The sequence below is a fragment of the Kogia breviceps genome, chromosome 7, assembly GCF_026419965.1.
Source record: "Kogia breviceps isolate mKogBre1 chromosome 7, mKogBre1 haplotype 1, whole genome shotgun sequence".
In the NCBI taxonomy this organism is placed as follows: Eukaryota; Metazoa; Chordata; class Mammalia; order Artiodactyla; family Physeteridae; genus Kogia; species Kogia breviceps.
The window spans coordinates 113593608-113617864 of record NC_081316.1 but is presented as its reverse complement, the minus strand read 5'-3'; the positions used below and the strand labels follow the sequence as shown (position 1 = coordinate 113617864).

The 24257-nt window shown below is 41.3% G+C and overlaps 1 protein-coding gene and 1 non-coding gene across 13 annotated transcripts in view; both read right to left on the bottom strand.

Moving 5' to 3' along the window:
• Positions 1-24257, bottom strand: part of FAM118B (family with sequence similarity 118 member B) — a 54208-nt gene that overhangs the window by 3126 nt on the left and 26825 nt on the right. For 9 of the 12 annotated variants that reach the window (XM_067039301.1, XM_067039299.1, XM_059067863.2 and 6 more), the window contains 5 exons: positions 21478-21570; positions 17387-17639; positions 7955-8182; positions 4803-4931; positions 3226-3511 (listed from right to left, as the gene is read on the bottom strand). In XM_067039301.1, the coding sequence (XP_066895402.1) occupies positions 3226-3511; positions 4803-4931; positions 7955-8182; positions 17387-17639; positions 21478-21563 (982 nt within the window). In that variant the 5' untranslated portion in view covers positions 21564-21570. The remainder of the gene's footprint in view (positions 1-3225; positions 3512-4802; positions 4932-7954; positions 8183-17386; positions 17640-21477; positions 21571-24257) is intronic. The other 3 variants (XM_067039304.1, XM_067039303.1, XM_067039302.1) reach the window with 1 other exon arrangement.
• TRNAW-CCA (transfer RNA tryptophan (anticodon CCA)) lies at positions 5145-5217 on the bottom strand. Its single transcript has one exon. It is a non-coding gene; the product is annotated as a tRNA-Trp (tRNA).

The following is a 24257-nucleotide window of genomic DNA, read 5'->3' as shown; positions in this document are numbered from 1 at the left end:
TCAGCCATAAAAAGGAGCGAAATTGGGTCATTTGTAGAGACGTGGATGGATCTAGAGACTGTCATATGGAGTGAAGTCAGAAAGAGAAAAACAAATATCGTATATTAACGCATGTATGTGGAACCTAGAAAAATGGTACAGATGAACCAGTTTTCAGGGCAGAAATAGACACACAGATCTAGAGAACAAACGTATGGACACCAAGAGGGGAAAGCGATGGGGGGCGGGGTGGTGGTGGTGGGATGAATTGGGAGATTGGGATTGACACATCTATACTAATATGTATAAAATAGATAACTAATAAGAACCTGCTGTAGAAAAAAATAAATAAAATAAAATTCAAAATAAATAAATAAGTAAAGGTTACATTTTAAATTAAATTTAAAAAAATGGTCCATATGAAACAAAAAATCTAAAAAAAAAATGCTGGTTATGAAGACTGCAGCCATGTGGGAAAATGTATGATGTATCACTGAATAAAATAAAGTACCAGGGGGCTTCCCTGGTGGCACAGTGTTTAAGAATCTGCCTGCCAATGCAGGGGACATGGGTTCAAGCCCTGGTCCAGGAAGACCCCACATGCCACGGAGCAACTAAGCCCATGCGCCACAACTACTGAGCCTGCGCTCTAGAACCCACGAGCCACAACTACTGAGACTGTGTGCTGCAACTACTGAAGCCCACGTTCCTAGAGCCCATGGTCCGCAACAAGAGAAGCCACCACAATGAGAAGCCCACGCACTGCAAAGAAGAGTAGCCCCTGCTCGCCACAACTGGAGAAAGCCCATGTGCAGCAACAAAGACCCAACACAGCCAAAAATAATTAAAAAAAAAAAAAAAAAAGTACCAGGAGTGTATGTTTACTTTGTTTACAGCCATGAAGAAATGCACAAGGAAAACTTACCTGAAATATAGCAAAGTAACTACTCTTACAGTAATGAATTATAAAAATTATTTTCTTTTCCCCATTACTTGGTTTTTCTGAAATAAATGTACTGGGATCCTACAGAATCTTTTGAACCCAAGTAATTCTCACTATGCAAAAGCAAGTACACAGCACAATGCCAGGCACACAGCAAGAGGTCAGGGTTAAAAAAAAAAACCATCAGCAAAAGACCTCGGACCTCTCATCGGTATTTATCTATAGAGACTCAAAACATAACCACGGATGGAAGGTAAGCCTGACCTGTCTCAAAACAAAAACGTGCTTTTAACCTAAAACTGCTCTGCTAGATTTTAGATCACAAACTTAGCTGACCATTCTAATAAAGCCCCTGGCCACATTGAAAATCCTTGATTTTTAACAATTCACAATACCTTAATGAGTGATAACTTTGAGGAGAGCTGCTCTGCTAGGAAGCCCATGCAGCTAATGAAAGAGTCTGTGCTGCTCCACAGTACTTCTGATGATTTTTGTCAGGAAAAGACACAGTGTAAGAGGAACAGCTGTCCAGCAGGATTTTGTTCTTTTCCACCCTAGCATCTTCCCCGGGTGGAATATCTCAGAACGCAGATCAAAAGAAATAAGTAGGGCTTGGCTATGTACTCCTTGCCCAGTGGAAAAGCCTACTGAGAGAGTGTCCCATGTGTGGGCAAACAGCAGAAGAATCTGGAACACTGCAGGACAGCAGAAAACATACCCGCAAGAAAGAATAGCAAATTGTTTTCACAAAAGAGATAAGCCAGAAGATTTGTCTTTTTAAGGGTTTTTAAAAAAAGTCTTCTGGAAAAAGGATAGACCTAGTTTTCAGTGTTCAGTTATGGTGATGCCTTTTACAGATCTTGTTCCATCAAAACACAGGCATGGATAATAAGAGCTTGTGGAATTTCTCATCACAGGAGAATTCCACTTGAAGCCATCTGATTCAGAAGAGAAACCTGGGAATGATTATTGGGTATAGGACAATTAAATCAATCTATTAATCTATTAAGAGATTAATAAATAGATTCATTAATAGATTAATTTAATCTATTAAATTACCTGTACCTTAACAAGCTCCTTAACACGTATTCAGATTGACAATGAAAATGCATACTGGTGCATGACTTTTCAAGAACACATTCTACATACAGCAGGAAAGTTCCTCTGGAACTGCGGGGTGAGTCAGAATGGCCATACCCTGGGGCCTGGCTTTATTCAAACTGAGATTTTAAAAAGCATTCTCCAATTTAGCTATACCAAAAGGTTTTGCATTTTGTAGATTAACTGAGAACTTGCCTGGAGCCATTAATAAACTGAACCTTTTATCCCCATTTGGCTTTCTTGTGAGAACCTGGAGGTAAAATGTCAAGTGAGTGGTACCCCTAACCTCTGACTTTAATTCCACCATAACAGTTTCCAAATAGCGTTTTCAAAGTGTGTTGGTTTTTTTTTTTTTTTCTGTTTATAAAGACAACGCATAATCATAGAAAATGCTAAGATAGAAACAAAATATTTAAAAAAACACATTAAATCCTACTGCATAGAGATAACCACAGTTAATTTAGTAAACTTCATTACAGATATTTCTCATACAAGCACACAAACAAAAACAGACTATATCTACAATTCTGTATGCCAGGGACTGATCATGGTGGCATTTTACAACCTTTTTTTTCTTTTTTTTGGTCACTCACAGTAGTATTATATCTCTGACATTATTTTGGGCAGTAAAAGCATTTTTCCTTTTATGGCTTCATATGTATTTCATCAATTAATAAACGGTATAGTTATAGAATTCCCCATTTTCTGGAACATTTTAGATTGCTTCCAATTTTTGCCATTTATCTACAACACTGATTACATCCCTACACTTGCATCTTTGTGCAACCGTGTTGTAAAATTGTGCAAGCGTCCGGTGATCTCCTTAGGAGAAACTTCTCCTAAGATAAATTGTATCAAGTGGGATTTCTGGGTCAAAGGTTTTAAACTTCTGAACGTATTCCGAATTTCCCCTTCAGAAAAGATGTACTAAGTTTACCTCCTCACCAATACATTCACGTAGTGAATGTATTCCTTTCCTCACGGCCTCAGCCGAAAGGGCGTTATCATTCTTCTCTATTTTGAAATCTAAATTCTAATTGCATTTCACTGATCAATCTGAAGACTAACGGCCACCTCCCTTCATAATCTGGTTAGGATTATAGTCCTCATCTTGGCGAAGACTTTACCCACCACAAACACATTCAGAGGCTGAAGAGCAGCGGCTGCCCTCCGACCCCTCTCGGTCTCAGGACACATCTTACCTGACCTTCCCCTTGTGGCGATCTCCCATGTCAGCCGCTTGAAATATTCTGGAAGGTCAGCATATTCATTTCCATAGGAGATGACCTTAATCCCTTTGTCCAGCATGTTTTCTCGGAGCTTCTTGAACTCGTCCACGTCTCCTCTCCGAACCAGCATGAAATGTTCTAAGTCAGATTTGTGCTTGACGGCCTCCAGAAAAAGGGCTTGGAAAGTGGTGTCATCCACAGTCCAGCCACAGCCCAGGAAAAGGAACGACTTGTTTTCATAGAGCTTCTGAATCTCTCTCTTGTAGGAAAAGAAATATATTAGTGACACCGTGAAGACATGTCTGAAACAAGAGACAACAAGGTCATAACTGCTGCATTTAGCAGACTGTGATGGCCGATTAACCAGCATTTAAGAGGGGAGATGCATTCCGTGAAGGAGTCTGACCTCCTCATTGTTTATTATTGTAACTTGATGACTGTCCTAAAATTGTATCTTTACCTGGAATTCTCCTGCAGGCTCTCTATTCAGGGTCTCACTGGTCTACGCCTTACAGTTTATTTTTTAGATCTATGTGCCCAGAGGCCATAAGGCAAAGACTAGTCTTCAGTATAGCTTACTCTTCCCATTTTCTTGACCATATCTGCCTTTTCTGCTTAACAGAATAAGCCGTGGATAACGAGAGAAGAGAATTCCATCACCAGATTTGCTCAAAGAAAGCCTGACACTTAGAACATTAATATATACATGTGTGTATACATGTATATACGTGTGTGTGTGTATATATATATATATATATATATATATACACACATACACACTACACATATAAAAATATTAGAAATGATAGTGATGATAGATGCAGCTATAACACATGTCAGGGAAAGAACAGGTGAAGAAAAGTCCCCTTATGATTTAGAAAACATCACATTTTCTCGGTCATTTTTCCACAAAGAAAGCCTCCATTTTATCACCCTATCCAAATTTTTTTCTATGTTTTCCAGTGAGCAATAAGTGAATAAGTGTGATGATTCAATATAAAACCATCACCACTTATATAAAATCTCTTTAGAATGTATGCTCTAGTAGTGATTGGTCAGTGAAAAGCTGCATAAATTAGTTTTGGCGTAGAGAGGGCCATTAACACTATATATACCGAACAACGAAGGGGAGGAAGTCTTCTTTGTATGTGAAAATGACACCAATATCAGAGTGCCATCTGCTGGGTGTCAATCAAGCACAAAGTAAAACCTCAGAGTTTGACACCTGAAGAGATGTTTGACATTTCCAAAGATGGCATGCACACCCACAAGTTAAGAAGCACAGGAAAGAATGCTTGGCCTTCCTTTTTTTTTTTTTTTTTTTTTTCCGCCTTGCCATATGGCATGTGGGATCTTAGTTCCCCGACCAGGGATAGAACCCGGGCCCCCTGCATTAGAAGCACAGAGTCTTAACCACTGGACCCCCAGGGAAGTCCCGGCCTTCCAATTTTAATTCAGGAGAAGAAACTGTTATCCCTGGAAGACCAGTGGTGTATTTAGAGGTTTCCCAGGAAGGCTTTCCCGAGAGCAGCAAGGTCAGCACCACTCACCATAACTTCAGTGTTCCTGAGCACGTTCTGATACCCAGCTGGGTGAAGGACAATGCCACTAGGGTTGGTGTAGACCCCATGAATGTGTAAGACGCTCAGCTTCCGCTTCTCCTGAGCCCACTCAAGGACCTGCACAACACAAACACAGCTCAACCAGGCGGGCAGGGCCGAGCACTTGCTTCGAGGTCCCAATGGGCAAGAGGCTCTTTTTTTTTTTTTTAAATTATTTATTTATTTATTTGGCTGCACTGGGTCTTAGTTGCGGCACGCGGGATCTTCGTTTCCGCGTGTGGGATATTTAGTTGAGACTTGTGGGCTCTAGTTGCGGTATGTGGGATCTAGTTCCCTGACCAGGGATTGAACCCGGGCCCCCTGCATTGGGAGCGTGGAGTCCTAACCACTGGACCACCAGGGAAGTCCCCAAGAGGCTCTTTTGAGGACTAGGCTTCTGACATAACTCTCCAGCTTCATGATAACTACAGGCCAAGAATGTGGCCACCCGACGTGGCCTCACTTTCTACTTCAGGCATGACTGTTAGGAATGAGGGCAGCAAGTCTGGTGATTTCTCTTTGAAAGTAACAAGCAAAAATGAGAATTTATTTGTCATAATTTGCAGGAACCACGGGGCTCTTTCCACTGGTGACATACATGACAGCTCTGGATGACCATTTCAGGAAGGATCTCCGAGATGTCAAACTTTGTATCGATGCCCTGGTCTGGTCCCCTTTCACACCTACTCCAGGCTTGGTCACATGGCTTGCTTTAGCCAACGGGGCATTAGCACACAAGAGCAGAAGCTTGGAGAATGTTGGCACAATGAGTCTTATTTCTCTTTGGCTGCTTTTGGAACCCAGCCACCATGTGAAGAAGCCTGATGGCCCAGCCGACTGCCTGCACCAACAGACATGCAAGCAAGGCCATCTGACACCACCTAGTCTGGCCCCTAGAGGACTGCAGCCATGTGTGTCACTTGCAAAACCGGCAGAACTGTCCAGCTGAGCCGATCAGCCCAGCTCAAGTAGCAAATTCATATTCTCACGGGCAAATAAAACATCGTTTTAAACCACAAAGTTTTCAGGGTGATTGTCTTGTGCAGCAATTGATAAGCGATAAAATAATCACCTCAGTCACCTCTGAGTTACCTAAAAGGCTACGAATGAAGAACGATTCTTTAGATGACAATGATAATAAGGGCCAACTGGATCCCATGTTTCCATTTTCCCAAGGACTTGAGACAGTATAAATTTATTTTTAACATTCTAGAGAAATAAAGTATGGATTAGGGAAAAACAGTCAAGAGGCACAGAGATCTAGAATTAGAGTATTACCAGGCTCTATTCTGACTGCCAGTCAATGGCTTTAACCCTTAAACTTCAATATTGCCCCTAATGTGGACTAAAATACAAAGTAAATCTTGAGGCTCCAGGATGAAAACGAGAAGGAAAATTTCAAGTCTGACTGATACCCTTAACTTTAAAAAGGCCCTCAGGCTTTTGATGCTGGTCGTGATCTTTGGAGATTGTATCAGAAACAGCATGGAAGCTGTTTCTTGCCATTCATTTTAAAATTTCATTCAACCATTTATAAATTCAAAAAGTATTTACTGAGCACCTACTATGTACCCAGTACTATCTTAGGCATTAGGGTAAGAAGGGCTGACATGGTTCCTGTCCAAATGGAGTTGCTATTCCCCTGGGGCAAACAGGCAGAAAACAAACCAACCAAGATGAAAATGGAAAGTTATATCAAGTGCCTCATTGAAAAAATGAACCAAAAAAATAAGGGTGGGTCCTTTCTTAAGTAGGATGGTCAGAAAAGACCTCTCAGAGGAAGTGATTCGTAAGTGAAGACTTACAGGTGAAGAAGGAGCTGGCCATACAAAGCATGGAGGCAGCAGGTGGAAAACACTCCAGCCAGAGAAAACCAGTCTTTTCGGCACCATTTCTCTAAATTGGATTTCCTTTTAGGACTCGACTTCAAGGTCAGCAAAATCACAAGACTGGCATTATCGCTACTGCTCTGGCAGAAGCAGTACTGTGACATGAGTGCCAGTGGGGGAGTCATTTGTCTCTTCAAACTCTACTTAGCTGGGCTCTACGTGGGACACAAAGGCAGGCTCCCAGGAAAACAAAAGATGAAGGCAAATTACAAAAACTACAGGGCAGGACAAATGAGACCCTGTGGCGGTTTATAATCTGTTTGGTTTTTATCCCCCCCCCCCTTTCTTCAATCATTACGTCTCTGACACCTTTTTTTTTTTTTTTTTTTTTTTTTGCGATATGCAGGCCTCTCACTGTTGTGGCCTCTCCCGTTGCGGAGCGCAGGCTCCGGACGCGCAGGCCCAGCGGCCATGGCTCACGGGCTTAGTTGCTCCGCGGCACGTGGGATCCTCCCGGACCGGGGCACGAACCCGCGTCTCCTGCATCGGCAGGCGGACTCTCAACCACTGCGCCACCAGGGAAGCCCTCTGACACCTTTTTATGACAATGAAAACATTTTCCCTTTTATGGCTTCAGTGTATTTCATCAATGAAATGGTGTTATCCATACCATATCCCATTGGTGCCAGATTTCAAATGACAACCTCTGGTGACCATTCTAATAAAAGCCTTCTCTCATTAGATGACACAGATGGGCATCTGTAATTCCATATTATGGGAGATGGCTTAGGTATAGTATGGGCTACGTTAAAAAAAGAAGTCTGCTGAGGTGTCCTTTGAATACTAATCTCAACCCAGCTGTCATTTGGCTTGATACTTGCTCTTCAGACATCAAAAAGTAGCTTTTGTACATTTCCAACAGATGCCATGAAGAATATATCCTAACAGAGAACTCTAAATCAATACTGCACCCACCTGATATTATCTAGTGTTAAAAGATTTACATTTCACAGTTCAAATGGCTTCCTATAAGCTTGCTTAAAATCGGGTGAAGCTGTCAGAACTCACAGAACTGAACACTTTTAAGATCTGTGCTTTTTACTGTACATTGATTTTTATCTCAAAAACCAAAAATCCAACCAGGGATAACAGTCTCCCTTTCTACCTCTCCATAAATGCCAGTACTATACAATATCCCAACCAGAAAACAGTATTTCTCATGAGGATACAATCCACTGGCCTGAAGAGATAAACGAATCCTTTATTTTTTACCTTCTTCTCATCAGTAAGGTCAAGGGATTCAAGTTGTTTTCCCTGATCTGCTGCATACAGTTCCAGGAGATTGTCAAAATTTGTAGTTAACACCAGGGCTCCATTTTCCATCAGGTGGAGAACTGACTGAAGTAGCTGTTTACCAGAATCTTCCATCTTTGACTCCAAGTCATCAAATACTTCATATAAACAGTCCTTGAAAAATGTGGATCGAACATTACTAGTACGCTGGGGAGGGATATGAGAGAGATAAGTTAGTTCTAGCGTTTTTGGTAGGTCATTCGTTTTCATTAAATAACAGCAACTTTTGGAAGAGTGCTTTGCACTTATACTGTCTCTGGGACTTCCCTGGAGGTCCAGTGGTTAAGACTCTGTGCTTCCACTGCAGGAGACACGGGTTTGATCCCTGGTCGGGGAACTAAGATCCCACATGCCACACAGCATGGCCAAAATATTAAAAATAAATAAATAAAAGTAAAATACTGTCTCCCTCGCAGGGTTCTAATAAGGAAAATAGGAGGATACATGCCAACTGCCAGCTCAACACTTTAGCACACAGCGAGTGATCCGCCCTATTACATCGTATGCAAAGAGGCACACGCTCTCTAAATAGGGATTTTTATAGAATGAAGAAGATGGGCATGGCAAGGAGAGGTGACTGTTGCCCAGACTAAAGGAAAACTGGGGTAGAAAGCACAGCTCCAACTACCCTTTAAGCAGGCCTCAGGTAAGAATACTTTCTGTGAAACTTTCCGTATCTAGGGAATAACCACTAAAAGACAGCTCTAAATGTGGTTTAACATGTCTTTTTCGAATCCTAAGTGCTTTTCACAGATGCTGATGGATTTTGGACAAACTGCTTACCTTCTCCCTGCCTGTTTTTTCCCCCTGGTATATAATTCAGCAACTTGTTTACAAGGCTGCTAGGGAGAATATTCAGTACATGATAATGGTTACCCAAAATCTGCATTTTGCAACTGTTAAAAACACCCAAACTCATCAGTTCTGAACAGACTCCCTATTTCTTAACAAATGGTTCATTTAGACAACTGCTTTTCCAGGTTTGTTTTGAACACTACACGCAAATATCTCTGAGAACTAATGAGGAAATATAACATCAATCTCAAGTGGGAAGTCGGCTTTCTAACTTAAAAGGCAAAGTGATCCCTAGGACAAGAGGAATTTGAAACAGGAAAGTAACTATGCAGTGTGCTATAACAAATATCTCATCCCTGTCTTATTCCTGCAACACCATTCCCTTAGATAATATCGAAGCAAGAATCAGTTCTTAAAGGCCCCATTATTTATTCCCCATTCAAACTCCAAGTAACTGCAAGGAGCTGCTAGACAGCAGACTAGCCATAAACCTTCTGTTATTCCTCAAAGTAGCGCCCTACCCTCCTGGTTTCCTTTGTATACCTTTCTAACAGCACGATGCACCGATAAAGATCTGTTTCCACGGAACCACGTAAGTAGGTTCATAAATAAGTAGGTTCATAAAGCGCACTTCAATTTGCCAAATGTGCTGCCTATTTTTTTCAAAGTACTTTATATAAAATTATCCATTTTTTCATTATACCTCCCAAGTAAATGGTAACTTATTTTCACAGGAGAAAAAGGAGTGCACAGAGGTGAAACAGTACCTCTGCCTGGTGATGACACGCCCAGAAGTGTGTCTAGTTCTGTCGATCGCTGTTCTATGCTACATTTACAAGACAGGCTTCTCACTGTACCCTGTTACAGTGGGCTCAGACTCCTTTCTAGGGCTAACGAGATGGTACAGCCCACGATTTATGTGGCTAAGGATGTGGGTCATGTGTTTCAACTTCTGTCCGCTCTCTTTACATCATGGCATAAATTATTACGTCACATATTAGCAGCCCACAGGCAACCAAGTAGGGACTCTAACACTTAATCAGAATGAACAATCTGATCAGAAACGAACAGTGAAGAAACTGAATTTCACTACGTGCAAGAGTCAGCTACTATTGAATGCCAGGCACTGTTCTAGATTTGTTATAAAAAATATGGTGCCCCTGTAATGTCCATCAACATTACGGCCCATGTACCCTATAATCTTGCAATCTCATTTCTGGGAAAATAGCCCACAGACGGAATTGCAAACAAATAAAATGACATATGCAACATTATCACTGCTCTGTTACCTGTGACAGTAAAAGACTGGAAATAAGCCAAGTATCCATATACAGGAAACTGGTATGGAAAGAGGTCCAGGATATACTGTCACGTAAAACACACAAGTACAGATCAGTATGTCTAGAATGCTACCTGTTGACATGGGGATGGAAGCAATGAAATAAGAATAAATAGAATCCTATTTGCTTGTTTTTACAGAAAAGAACACTGGAAGGATACTCAAAAAGGGTGGTGACCAACTGGGGGCAAGTCGGGGAAAGGAGGTAGACAAAGCCATGGGTACGAGTGAGATGCCATGATGGATGTACACCTTTTATATCACTCTGATTTCTGCAATGTGTATAAACAATACAATACCCATTCAAAAAATGAAAACTAAGTTTAAAATGAAAGAGTATGGCGATTTTAAGAACTTCCTCATCTTTCATACCTTCATTTTGTACTCTGATTCATACACACACAGCTAGACAATACTAGTAAGCCAGCACCCGTTTAATTATTATGCACACAGATAAAAACACCTGGGCATACAATCAGGTAAGCAAGGGATGTACTTCCTTGCTTCTAAGAAAAGAAATACAAAAGGTTAAAATCTGGAAATAAAAGTCACGAGTCACTTATTTTAGCTAACTATCTTTGGGTCCTCTTTCAGTTATTACATTTTGCATATCAACATAGAGAGGAAGGAGAGAGGCTTCTATAGCTGCATCCATTTCCTCAGACTTAAAATCAACTTTTTCTCTCTTGAAACAGGTGACCCTAGAACTGAATTTCCCACCAGTGGCCTCTCTAAGTAAAGACAAAAGAATGAAAACAAACAAGGAGGTTCCAAGGTCAAAAGGAAATGCCAAACGCCCACACATATTTATGGACAGTTTCTCATTCATTTAAAACAGTGAACGGGATACAATGTTGCTTCATTTCCTCCTACCCTGTAACTCCCATCCTTCTGATCCCAGACCCACTAAAAACTACCAAAGAGAATCCTGACTCATTTTCACCAAGCTTATTAACATTTACAGTGCATTTACTATGCACCAGACACTTCCCATACATTTTCTCACTTATTTTTCAAGTGGGATAAGTAGCATTACCCCGGTTTTACAGGTGCAAAAATCGATTCTGAGACGTTAAGTGATTTGCCCAGGGTCCCAGTGCCTTTAAAAATGGCACAGTCTTTCCGGTTCTGAAACCCAAGATTTTTGCAACGGCATTTCCCTACTGTTAAGAAACTGGCTCAGCAGATGGGCCGATTAACCCTGTAATGTTACTGTTGTTTGTTAGGTTCATAAAAAAAAAAAACGAAAAAGGACATTTTCAAAGACACACAAAAGTAAAAAGGAGAGTATTATCGGCCCCCGCTTCCACAGTGCTCCCCCCAACCCCCTGCTCCCAAGTACCCACCATCCAATTTCAACAGTTATCACACAGGGCCAATCCTGTATAACCTGAACTCCCCTCCACCATATCCCACCCCCTTCACTGAATTTTTTCTGAAGGAATTCCCAGGCATCACGTCATTCAGATAGTTCAACAGTTTCCTTAAAGATAAGGAGGATTCCCATTTACATATAAAAAAGTCTGCAAAACCACTATCACACCTAAACAAATGCAATAATATGAATTTCTTAATAGCAAATACTCAAGAGAGTCTTCATATTTCCCCAAATGTGTGTTACGTGTGTGTCTCTCTTTTAAGCCTTTGGGTTGCCTATATTTTTTTCCTTACATATCCCCTATTGGAGTGTTTTTCAAAATGTGGCCCATGGATCCTGTGGATTCCTAAGATTGTTGTTTTTCTTTTAAAAAAGAATTTATTTTATTTATTTACTTATTTATTTTTGCGTTGGGTCTTCGTTGCCGTGCGCGGGCTTTCTGTAGTTGCGGCGAGCGGGGGCTACTCTTCGTTGCGGTGCGCGGGCTCCTCATTGCGGTGGCTTCTCTTGCTGCGCAGCAGCACAGGCTCTAGGAGCGCGGGCTTCAGTAGTTGTGGCTCGAGGGCTCAGTATCTGTGGCTCATGGGCTCTAGAGCGCAGGCTCAGTAGTTGTGGCGCACAGGCTTAGTTGCTCCGCGGCATGTGGGATCTTCCTGGACCAGGGCTCGAACCCATGTCCCCTGCATTGGCAGGTGGATTCTTAACCACTGTGCCACCAGGGAAGCCCTCCTAAGATTCTTTAAGGGGTCTGCAAAGTCAGAATTATTTTCATAATAATATTGAGGCGATATGTGTCTTTCAAACTGTATTGATATTTACACTGATGGTACAAAAGCAATGGTAGGTAAAACTGCTGGCGCCTTGGTGTGAATCAGGACGCAGGCGCAGTGGAACCCAGCTGTGCCAGTAATCACAGCAGTACCCTTCACTACCAAAGACTTACAGTAAGAAAAGAATGGCAGTTTCACTTAAGAATGTCCTTAATGAAGCAGTAAAAATTATTAATTGTACTAAATACTGACCCTCAAGTACTAGTCGTAATACTCTGTGTAAAGAAAAAGAGGAAGTACACACAAAGCACTTCCCACGCTGATGGGGGTCTTGAGGCCAGACACTCACATGATTATTGTGAGTTTTAAACTGAACTAGTCACCTTTTTTCATCCAACATCACTTTTACTTGAAAGAATGACTGGCAGACAAACTGTGACTATTCAGATTTGAGTATTCTCAGCATTCTTGCAAAAATAAATGAAGTGAGCCTGTCATTTCGAGGAAAAACTAGCCAATGATCGCTGCCATTGTTGCCAACGATAAAAGCTGAGCTTTCAAGCAAAAATCAGATTATTAGAAAACTCTTATCTCCCACCATGAGCCTGACAGCTTCCAAATACCTTTGTGATGAGATCGGTGGTGATATTAATGGATGCAATTTTTTTTGGATGGTGTAATGAAATGTGTCAAAATCTAGAAGATATGTATAACTCAGTGGAGCAGTATTTTCCCAATGGGTAATGTTACAAAACCGTGCATGGGTAGAAGATGGATCATGGATCTTAATGCAACAGCGTAAGGGAAGTTCAGATTCCGTATCACCAATAACATGGATATGATCTGATATCAGATTCTTTATGACTATTAATCTTTAGGAAGCCATCACTTACTGCATCTTTGGTGTAGTATCAACAACGAGTATCTACAATTATCCAAAAAGACTATTAAAATACTTTTCTCTTTTCCAAGTACGTACCTGTAAGCCCTGATTTTTTTGTTTAGTTAAACCAAAACCTCACAAAGACACCGAACTGACTACGTAAAGCAGATATGAGAATCTATTTTCAATTAAGCCAGACGTGGAAGAGATTTGCAAACCGTGAAACGATACCACTCTTCTCACTAATTTATTTTTGTTTTTGGAAAACAGAGTTGCTTTTGATAAGCACGTTGTTTACGTTAGCATACAACAGGCTTATTATTATTTTTAAATGAATTTAATATTTTAAAAATTTCTCAGTTTTAATTTTTAATATAGTGAACATGAATAGACATAACCCACATAAACAAGAGCTGTTTGAGATTCTCAGTAATTTTTAGGCATATATAGGGGTCTAGAGACCAAAAAGTTTGATAATTGCTACTCTATTGGAACTGACACTATGACTGACTACACTTTAAGGTGAATACGAAATCTTCATCCAAAGATAATTAGTGACTCCAGTTTGATGTTTGGTTAGTATACATTTATTGACACTGACTTTAAATCCTCTCATTACTTTCAATCATAACTAACCCACCTAGCAAGGTCATGCTTTCTAGTCTCAGGAGAGCTTTTCAAAGGATGAATGAAGGCTCCGGCCGAGTGGCACGGCACCATGCAGACAAGACTTGCTGGACTAATACAGCCCTCTCCGTCCTCAGGAGCTCTTTCTTTCTTTTTTCCCCCAGAAAGACAACATTTTTATTACCGTGCTGACACACTTCTTTAATACTTTTCCCTTATGTTTTGGGTCTATCTACTCTTTAATCACCTTTTTATATGACAACAATTTTGTATTTGTTTGAACATTAAAAAATTATGTTTTTTTCTTCTTTTCTCTCAAGTGTACTTCGCATATATTAACACAGCCACCCTCACTTTCATTGACTACTGTTTGGATCATACTGGTTTTCCATCCTCTTACCTTTATTTTTAACAGTTTTATCGAGATATGGTTCACATAACATACAATTCACCTATTTGAAGTGCACAATTCAGTGGTTATTTGTATATCCACAGATACGTGCAACTGTCACCACAGTCAATTTTTTTTTTTTTTTTTTTTTGGCTGTGCCACGCGGCTTGCAGGTTCTCAGTACCCCGACCTGGGGTTAAACCCCAGCTGCAGCAGTGAAAGCCCAAAATCCTAACCACTAGGCCACCAGGGAACTCCCCAACACAGTCAATTTTAGAAAATTTCCATCATCTCAAAAAGAAATCCCGTACCCTTTAACTATCACCCTCGTGTCCTCCATCCCCGCTCCAGTCCTAGGCAGCTACTAACTACTTTCTGTTCTAACATATTTCCCTACGCCGGACATTTCGTATCAGTGGAATCCTCTAACATGTGGTCTTTTGTGACTGGCTTCCCCTCAGCATAATGTTTTAAAGGTTCATTCACATTGCACCAGGTATCAGTACTTGATTCCTTTTTATTGGCAAGTAATAGTCTATTGTGTGAAAATGCCACATTTTGTTTATCTGTTTGACAGTTGATGGACATCTGCACTATTTCCAGCTTTTGTCCATTATGAGTAATGTTATAAAGATTTGTTTATAAGTTTTTGTATGGACATACACTTTCATTTCTCTTGTGTGTGTGTGTGTGTGTGTGTGTGTGTGTGTGTGTATATATGCGCAAGTGGAATCGCTCGGTCATATGACAACTCTATTTATTTGTTTGAGAAATGGCCAGACTATTTTCCATCCTGTCTGCACCACTTCACAATCCCAGCTGCGTACGAGGGTTACAGTTTCTCCACAGCCTCATCAAAATTTATGACCCAACTCTTTGATTCTAGCTATCCCAGTGCGTGTAAAGTGGTATCTGACAGAGTTTCTGATTTGCGTTTTTCTAATGACTAATGACGTCAAGCATCTTTTCATGCACTTATTGGCTATTTGTATATCTTCCTTGGAGAAACGTCTGTACAAATCCTTTGCCATTTAAAAGCTGGATTATTTTAAATGAGGGAGAGGGTGTGGGGGGGAATGTAAACTGGTGCAGCCACTATGGAAAACGGAATGGAGGTTCCTTAAATAGAGCTACCACATGACCCAGCAATCCCACTCCTGGACATATATCTGAAGAAAACTCTAATTCAAAAAGACACATGCACCCCTATGTTCACAGCAGCACCATTTACAATAGTCAAGACATGGAAGCAACCGAAATGTCCATCCACAGATGAATGGATAAAGAAGGTGTGGTACATATACACAATGATACTACTCAGCCATAAAAAAGAATGAGATAATGCCATTTGCAGCAACATGGATAGACCTAGAGATTATCATAGTAAGTAGGTCAGACGCAGAAAGACAAATATCATATGACATCACTTACATATGGAATCTAAAAAAATGATACAAATGAATTAATTTACAAAACAGAAACAGGCTCAGAGACATAGAAAACAAACTTATGGTTACCAAAGGGCAAAGCAGGGGGAGGGATAAATTAGGAGTTTGGGATTAGCAGATACGAATTACCGTATAAGACAGATAAACAACAAGGTCCTACTGTAGAGCACAGGGAACTACATTCGATATCTTGTAATAAACTATAATGGAAAAGAATCTGAAAAAGAATATATATGTATGTATAACTGAATCACTTTGCTGTACACCAGAGACTAATACAACACTGTAAATCAACTCTACTTCAAAAACAAATTAAATTGAAAAAAACTGGATTATCTGCGTTTTTATTAAGTTATAAGAGTTTTTTTTTGTACATTCTGGACACTACACCCTTTCAGATATATGAATTGTCAACATCTTCTCCCATTCTGGGGGCTGTCTTCTCACTTTCCTGATAATGCTCAGTGAGCCTAGTAGCTTTTACAACTTTGGTGAAGTGCAGTTTATCTATTTTTTCTTTTGATTCTTGTGCTTTTGGTGTCATGATTAAAAAACTACTGCCAGATCCAAGGTCATGAAGCTTTAAAACTACATTTTCTTCTAATAGTTTTATAGTTTTTAGCTCTTACATTTAGTTCTTTAATCCACTGAGCTAATTTTTGTATATGGTATGAGGTGGAGGTCCCATGAGCTCTTTAAAGTCTATTAATTTTTTATACTGTTCTAGGTTAGTAACATTTTACCCCAATTAAGCACAAAGAAATGAAAAGACGAACTAAAAGGCCCTAAGTTTTTGAATGAGTCATGATCTAGGATGGAATTTTCAATACTTTTTAATGCCTTTCAGGTTAACACTTAATGACACTTCTTTCCTATAGGCCCTAGGGCGTAGGGGGGAAAAAATCAACACTGATAATTGACTTTTTAAGGCATAAGAGTTACATTTTTTTTCAAGGTGCACTTAATTCATTAAGTTTTAAAATATGCTTTGGCTATCCTACTATTTCCAAATATATCTTAAGTGAATCCTGATTTTTAAAATGAAGCAAGACAAGGAGGCCCTTAAATCATTCAGGAATTGATTTCCAGCTCAGTTTGCTAAAACTCAGCAGAATGATTGCCTTTAAAAGAAACATTAAAAACTGGCGTTGCTTCATCCACAAAATAAGAATTATCTCTAATCTTTCTGAGGTTCCCTGAAAGGCATTTATAGTAGTGAGTGTAGAAAAAGTAAATTTAAAACACAGCAATAGGGCTTCCCTGGTGGCGCAGTGGTTGAGTCCACCCGGCGATGCAGGGGACGCGGGTTCGTGCCCCGGAGCGGCTGGGCCCGTGAGCCATGGCCGCTGAGCCTGCGCGTCCGGAGCCTGTGCTCTGCAACGGGAGAGGCCACAACAGTGAGAGGCCCGTGTACCGCAAAAAAACCCAAAACCAAAACAAAAACCCAGCAATAATGGGACAGTGGTCTCATTTTGTACATATAAAGGCCTCAACAACATTATCATCACCATCATCACCAACGCCCCCCCACCCCCCACCCCCCACTGAAATGAGGTCAATGTAACTACCATGATTCGGGGGTCCATAAACTGACATTCTGCAGAAGAACCCAACGTTATACAAATCTATAGGCTAGAAACATAAATCTCCTTATTGCATTCAGCATGTGGGTCTGGTTTTAGGCAAGATCGAATGCCAGGGCTCACACAAGAGTACTCACAGGAGAGAGCTTCTGGATGAGGTCATGGGCAACATGGACAAGGTTCTTGTCTTCGTGGAGACATTTCTGAAATTTTTTGCTCTCCTCATCTTCTAGAAGATCAAAATCAATGGCCGCATCCAGTAAGGCCTGAATCAAGCCCTTCCAGGATTTCAGGGCTGGGACCTGGGGTGCGACCGCAGCACTGATGCCTGTTCCGATCACCAGCACGAGCTCCTGAGGCTTCTTCGTTTTCAGGCTTGGGAGCAGCTTCCTGAAAAAGTCAAACAAATGAGAGGACTGGGAACGTCCAACAGCCACGAGGCACAAAGACTGTCCAAAGCCACGGTTTTCAGCTCTGACTCCTACAGTCGCAAAGATGACAAGGACAGGCTTGATGCCTTTCCAAAGTAGTGTGAGCACGGTGGTGCCCGTGCTTGCTGAGAAGCTAATAACCCTACTGTGGAAATCCCAAAGAGCATCGTGTAAGACCCACCTTCTCCTTTGCAGTCCTCTCAACCTAAGAAAACCCACTCATATCAGGAAAAGGTCCAAGTATCACCACTCAGTTGAGTTCTGATAACTAAATTATATTTTAAACAAACACAAATTTCAAAAAACATGTCTGATTTGATATGGATTCCAGAGAGAACAGAAACCCCCCACATGTGAAATTCCTATTGTTGAGAAATGCAAAACAGGAGATGAAAGAAAAGCCAATGAAACAAAGTAAGCCCAAAGTTTGTGAACACAAAGACGAAAATGAACGTGACTAAAGTTGAGTATGAGATAGTCAAATATGGGAACACATTTGCCTTCGGCTTTGTTCTAGATATCCCCAAGCAGGAAAAAAAAAAAAAAAAAAAAAGTGGCCAACAGAATTCTGAAAACACAAAAGCCTTACATACCTAAATAAAGAAACAACTGTTCAGCGGATATGACGGAAGGTGGAAAACATTCCTTTCTTCCCGTGATAAACACTGAGTTCTGTCCTGACTTCTGTGTGAGATAATTTTTGTGTTTTGACACAAATTTTTGTGTTTTGTTTCTCCACGACCCCTTCATCCTGAAACTATATTAAAATCTGTTTGAAATATGTTTATGCACTTTGAGTTTTGCTGATGGCATGTGTTTTCCTAAGAAACTGCCCTTCTCGACCTTTTGCCCACATAATACGACGAACAGAAAAAGGATTTGCATGTTGGCATAATGCAACAAGGGAAAGGTACTTTTAGCCTTGAGAAAGCTGGCTTTGAAGAAACCACCTCTAGAACTGCCTTCCCTATTCCCAATTCCCGATGAAAAAACTCATGAAGCACCGTATACATATGGAGTCCCTGGCCACAAAAGCTCAGTCTACTCCGGAAGACCGATAATAGACATTAGAAGCGAACAAGGAAAAATGCATTTCAGTTCAAGGGGATCAAGAAAGTGAAGCGCACACAAACATATACTTAAAATTTCTAGAAGGGAGGGGCTGGCAGATGCAAACTGCTGCACATAGAATGAATAAACAAGTCCTCCTGTGTAGCACAGGGAACTATATTCAATATCCTGTAATAAACCATAACGGAAAAGAAAAAAAAAAATTTCTAGAAGTATTCGTAAGAACTGTAAATAGTGGTTAGCTCTGGGGATTGGGGAGAACAGGGATTTTTGCTTTCCATTTGAATGTGCTGTACTATTTGAATTCTTTACCTCATACATTATAGATCTGAGGTGTGATTTTTCCAAATTTAAGACTTCCAGTTAAAAGGGAAAAATTTAACAGTTATGTTTCACCTCTGCTTCTTCCTAGAACACTAAATAATAGTAATTTTTTTAAGAAGGCATACATTCACAAAAAGCAGAACAGGAAAAGATGACGAAAATAGGAAAAGCAGACAAAAGAGGTCAATAGATTTTAGAAGCGGCCAAGTAAGAGCTGATTCCCTCTGCAGAAGCTTGGGAATGTTCAGAACAGCTGAAGGTGGAGGGTCAGTTCGCTGCAAGGCTGTGTCAGAAGTGGCCAGAACTCTAGGACAGGAGGCCTGTCCCCCAGAGAGCTTCCACCAGAGGGTTCTGTATCTGAGAACACCGTGCACAGCTTGGGGAGGGGGGCTGTGTACGTTCTGTATAAGGAATATGAGACTCTCCCCCGCTCCCCTCTCCTAAAGGAAGACTCCCAGACGTTGGCAGCCAACCTTCTGCCTGCACCTCAACCTCATGGGCTCAGGAGGTGGGAGGAGTTCCCTTTGGGGAAAATGGCCAGCAGGAGAGAAAAGATCCACGGAGTCCGGCAGGCTGCGGAACCTGGCCCGTGCTCGTCACCCACAGGGAGGCCCACCAGCCACCAAGCCCCTCGTCACACACAGAGTCTCCACTGGCTTTTCAGTGTTTCCTCTTACGTCTGAGCAGAAAAATAAGGGTCACCTTTACCTTTGAACAAAAACCCCAGCATGAGAGTTACACCCAAACAAACCAGCAGATAGAAAGGAACTTGGGGAAAATAAGAGACAATCTGGGAAAGGGGAGAAAAACTGAAAAGGAAACAGTGACATCCTGACATAGATTTTTTTTTTTTAAATGGCATCTGTGCAACAGAACAGGATGCTATTAAAAAAAAAAAAACTGGGCAAATGAAAAGATTTCTTATTTCTATAAAAAAAAAGACAGAAATAAAAAATTCATAAGGTTGGGAGATACAACTGAGAAAATCTCTGAGAAAGTAGAATGATAAAAACAAAAGTGATAGAAAGCTGTAAGAAAAGTAGAGACCTATCCAAAAGGCCCAACATCTGAATACCAAGAATTCTACAAAGATAGAATACAGAAAGAACTGTAAAGGAAATTATCAAATAAGTAACACAGGAAAATTCCTCCAAAGTGAAATTATTAGTAGCCTGCTTGAAAGAGCTACCTGATATCCAGATTCATATGTAGATTTATCATTGTGAAATTTCAGATTACTGAGAATAAAATAACCATACAGGTCTCTAACGAGAAAAGAAAAAGAGGTCATATAATACAAAGGACTAGGAATTAGAAGAGAGTGGCTATTTTGGCAGGAACACTTAAGATGTTAGCGGAGAATGGGCAATGATTTCATTAACTGTAAGGAAAACGAGTCCGTATCTAAAGCTCTACACTCAGCCAACTCACCAAATCAATGTAAGAGTAAGATAAAGACATTTTCAAACGTCTCCCAAAACTTTTCTCCTCTGAATCCTTACTAAGGAAGCTAACGAGGTATTTTTCAGCAAAGTGAAGGAGTACGCCAAAAAGGAAGACATAAGATCCAGGAAACAGAGGATCCAATACAGGAGAGATGTGAAAGGAATTCCCAGGGGGACAGGAAAGGAAAACGGCAGACAGCAGCAATGGGGCAGGCCTGGAGAACAACTGTCCAGAGGGAAGAACCCATGGAGCAACTTTAAACTCGTACATTACTGACGTGTGTCAGCAGATTAGGAGATTTACTCTCTGTCACAGAGTTTGAATTTAAATTGATAGGTTCAAAGAAAACAAAGCAAACCAAAAAAAAAAAAAAGAGAGACAATCTTTAATAACCTGGAGGAAAAACTGGACAAGGAAAGAAACATAATGATAACACGTTAGGCTCAGCTATGAATACTATTTATACAGTCATACAATGTAAATATTAAACCAAAAATTGTGATATAAAACACACTAGGAGGCTGTGAGGAGAGTCTACGGTGTGTGTGTGTGGCGGGAGGGCAGCTGGGGATGGATGAGGGGAGGATTCAGGACAGCAAGCCTAATCCTTACCTTTCATAATTAGAAACAGGTAAAACACAAAACTAAAAAGCAGCAGTACACATACAGTATTAAAAATCTGGATGTAAATATTAGAAGAAACAGACAAAGTTGAAAGTGATTACCTCTGAGGACGGGGTGAGGCACCATGAGCCTTGAAGAACTGACTTTTAAAATTATATACATTTCTGACCTTGATAAAAAATAGAAAATCAATGCAAAATAAAAATAATTTTTATATGAAGGCCACTATTAATTAGTGATGCCAACAGGGATGCAGGGCAAGTTCGTTATTTTTCATTATCTACCATCAGTGGTGATTTCCTCTGTTCCTTGGATCCCCTTCCCTTGGTTACCTGGGCTTTTTGGTGGGAGGTGCGCCATCACTGAAGAACTCCCAAAACTTGTCTATATCCGAGGCCTGGCTCCCTGTAGAAGCCATCCAGTTTCTAAAAGAGATTAAACACCATGGACCACAATTAGATGTGTAAAGTATATCATTCAAAATAGCACACGCATTAAACAGTTTTAATAAGCTGTACATCCTAAAAAGTGTTCTATGGGCTTCCCTGGTGGCGCAGTGGTTGAGAGCCCATCTGCCGATGCAGGGGGCACGGGTTCGTGCCTCGGTCCGGGAAGATCCCATATGCCGCGGAGCGGCTGGGCCCCTGAGCCATGGCCACTGAGCCTGTGCGTCCGGAGCCTGTGCTCCGCAACGCGAGAGGCCACAACAGTGAGAGGCCCGCGTACCGCAAAAAAAAAAAAAAAAAAAAATTATGACTTTGGAGCTCTATATTGTTATCCAAAGTATACAGATATATATGTTCTGAAGGCTTCCCCTCCCCCTCCAAAACCAAACTAAACCAACATCAACTCATGTCAATTGTTGGCCATCACTTTGTGGAGCCTAAGAAATACCTGCTATTCTCCCATGAGACAGGCTTGGGGAAGACTTTGAGGATAAAAATAACCCACGAGGACTTCCCTGGTGGCACAGCGGTTAAGAATCTGCCTGCCAGTGCAGGGGACAGGGGTTCAATCCTGGCCCTGGAAGATCCCACATGCTGCGTAGCAACTAAGCCCCTGCGCCACAACTACTGAGCCTGCGCTCTAGAGCCCACACACCACAATTACTGAGCCCACGTGCCACAACTACTGAAGCCCATGCGCCTAGAGCCCGTGCTCCACAACAAGAGAAGCCACCGCAATGAGAAGTTTGCATACCGCAGCTAAGAGTAGATCCCACTCTCCGCAACTAGAGAAAGCCTGTGCACAGCAATGAAGACCCAAAGCAGCCAAAAAACAACAACAACAACAAAAAAAATATATATATATATATATATATATATATTTAAAATTAACCCCCGGGTAAGTGTGCTAAATGTCCCCAATTATCCTTTACTATCACCTAAAGAAATCACTGGCTCCAGAATAGAATAATCAATACTAATTTGCTGATTGTTGAACATCCCTTGTTGCTGGACAATTGTGTCCTCACGGGCAGTGAGGCATGACCATCTAGCTAAACAAAGACTGGGTTCTGAGACACTGTGAAGAATGGGAAAGGTATTACCAAGCACTTATATTCAAGCGATAACTAGACAAAGTGAAAGAATTACCGTGGATTAGAATAAGACCAATAAAGAGAAGATTTAACTGCTCAAAAGTTTACTAAACTTGCTAAATATAAGGACTGTTAATTCTATTAATTAATTAATTTATTTTTGCTGTGTTGGGTCTTCGTTTCTGTGCGAGGGCTTCCTCTAGTTGTGGCGAGCGGGGGCCACTCTTCATCGCGGTGTGCGGGCCTCTCACTATCGCGGCCTCTCTTGTTGCAGAGCACACGCTCCAGACGCGCAGGCTCAGTAGTTGTGGCTCACGGGCCTAGTTGCTCCGCGGCATGTGGGATCCTCCCAAACCAGGGCTCGAACCCGTGCCCCCTGCATTAGCAGGCAGATTCTCAACCACTGCACCACCAGGGAAGCCCAGGACTGTTAATTCTAAAATAGCAATACTTTAAATATTGCCCCACTCCCCCAATAAACAGAAGACAATACATATTACCAGAGTTTTGGACTTAAAAAAACCTTATATTTATTTATTTATTGTTGGCTGTGTTGGGTCTTCGTTGCTGCACGCGGGCTTTCTCTAGTTGCGGCGAGTGAGGGCTACTCTTCGTTGCCGTGCGTGTACTTCTCATCGCGGTGGCTTCTCTTGTTGCGGAGCACAGGCTCTAGGCGCATGGGCTTCAGTAGTTGTGGCACGTGGGCTCAGTAATTGTGGCTCACGGGCTCTAGAGCACAGGCTCAGTAGCTGTGGCGCACGGGCTTAGTTGCTCCGTGGCAGGTGGGATCTTCGTGGACCAGGGCTCAAACCCATGTCCCCTGCATGGGCAGGCGTATTCTTAACCACTGCACCACCAGGGAAGTCCCTGGATGTTTTGTTACCTTACACTGTCAGTACTTAGAAACCAAATTACTAATAATTACTTGAATCTTGCTGTTTTATCAGAAAGCTTTTTTCTTTCTTAAGACATTTTTAAAAGTTTGCTGAATTAGTTTTTCTGGTAAAGAGAAGGCTAATTTCCTCAACTCATATTCCATCACACATACTGGAATTCTTCTTTGGTATCATAATCACTTGGAAAATAGGGATCACAAAATCCTAACAGTGAATGAGGAAGTAGACCATCTTTCCAGTCAAATCTTTGGTTCTGTTGGCGAGAAAGCTGGGGCTCAGAGAAGACAGACAAACTACTTAACTCAATAAACCTTGCCCTAGCTTCATAATCATCTGAGATGCTTGTTAAAAGTATATGTTCTTTTTTTTTTTTTTTTTTTTTTTTGCGGTACACGGGCCTCTCCCGTTGCGGAGCACAGGCTCCGGACGTGCAGGCCCAGCGGCCGTGGCTCACGGGCCCAGCCGCTCCGCAGCATGTGGGATCCTCCCGGACCGGGGCGCGAACCCGCGTCCCCTGCATCGGCAGGTGGACTCTCAACCACTGCGCCACCAGGGAAGCCCAAAAGTATATGTTCTTAAAGATAAAGTCTATTAGTTAATTTAAAAGATAGTATATGTTCCCAGGCTCTACTCCTAAACTACTGAACGAGAATCTCCACCATCTTCAGGGGATTCT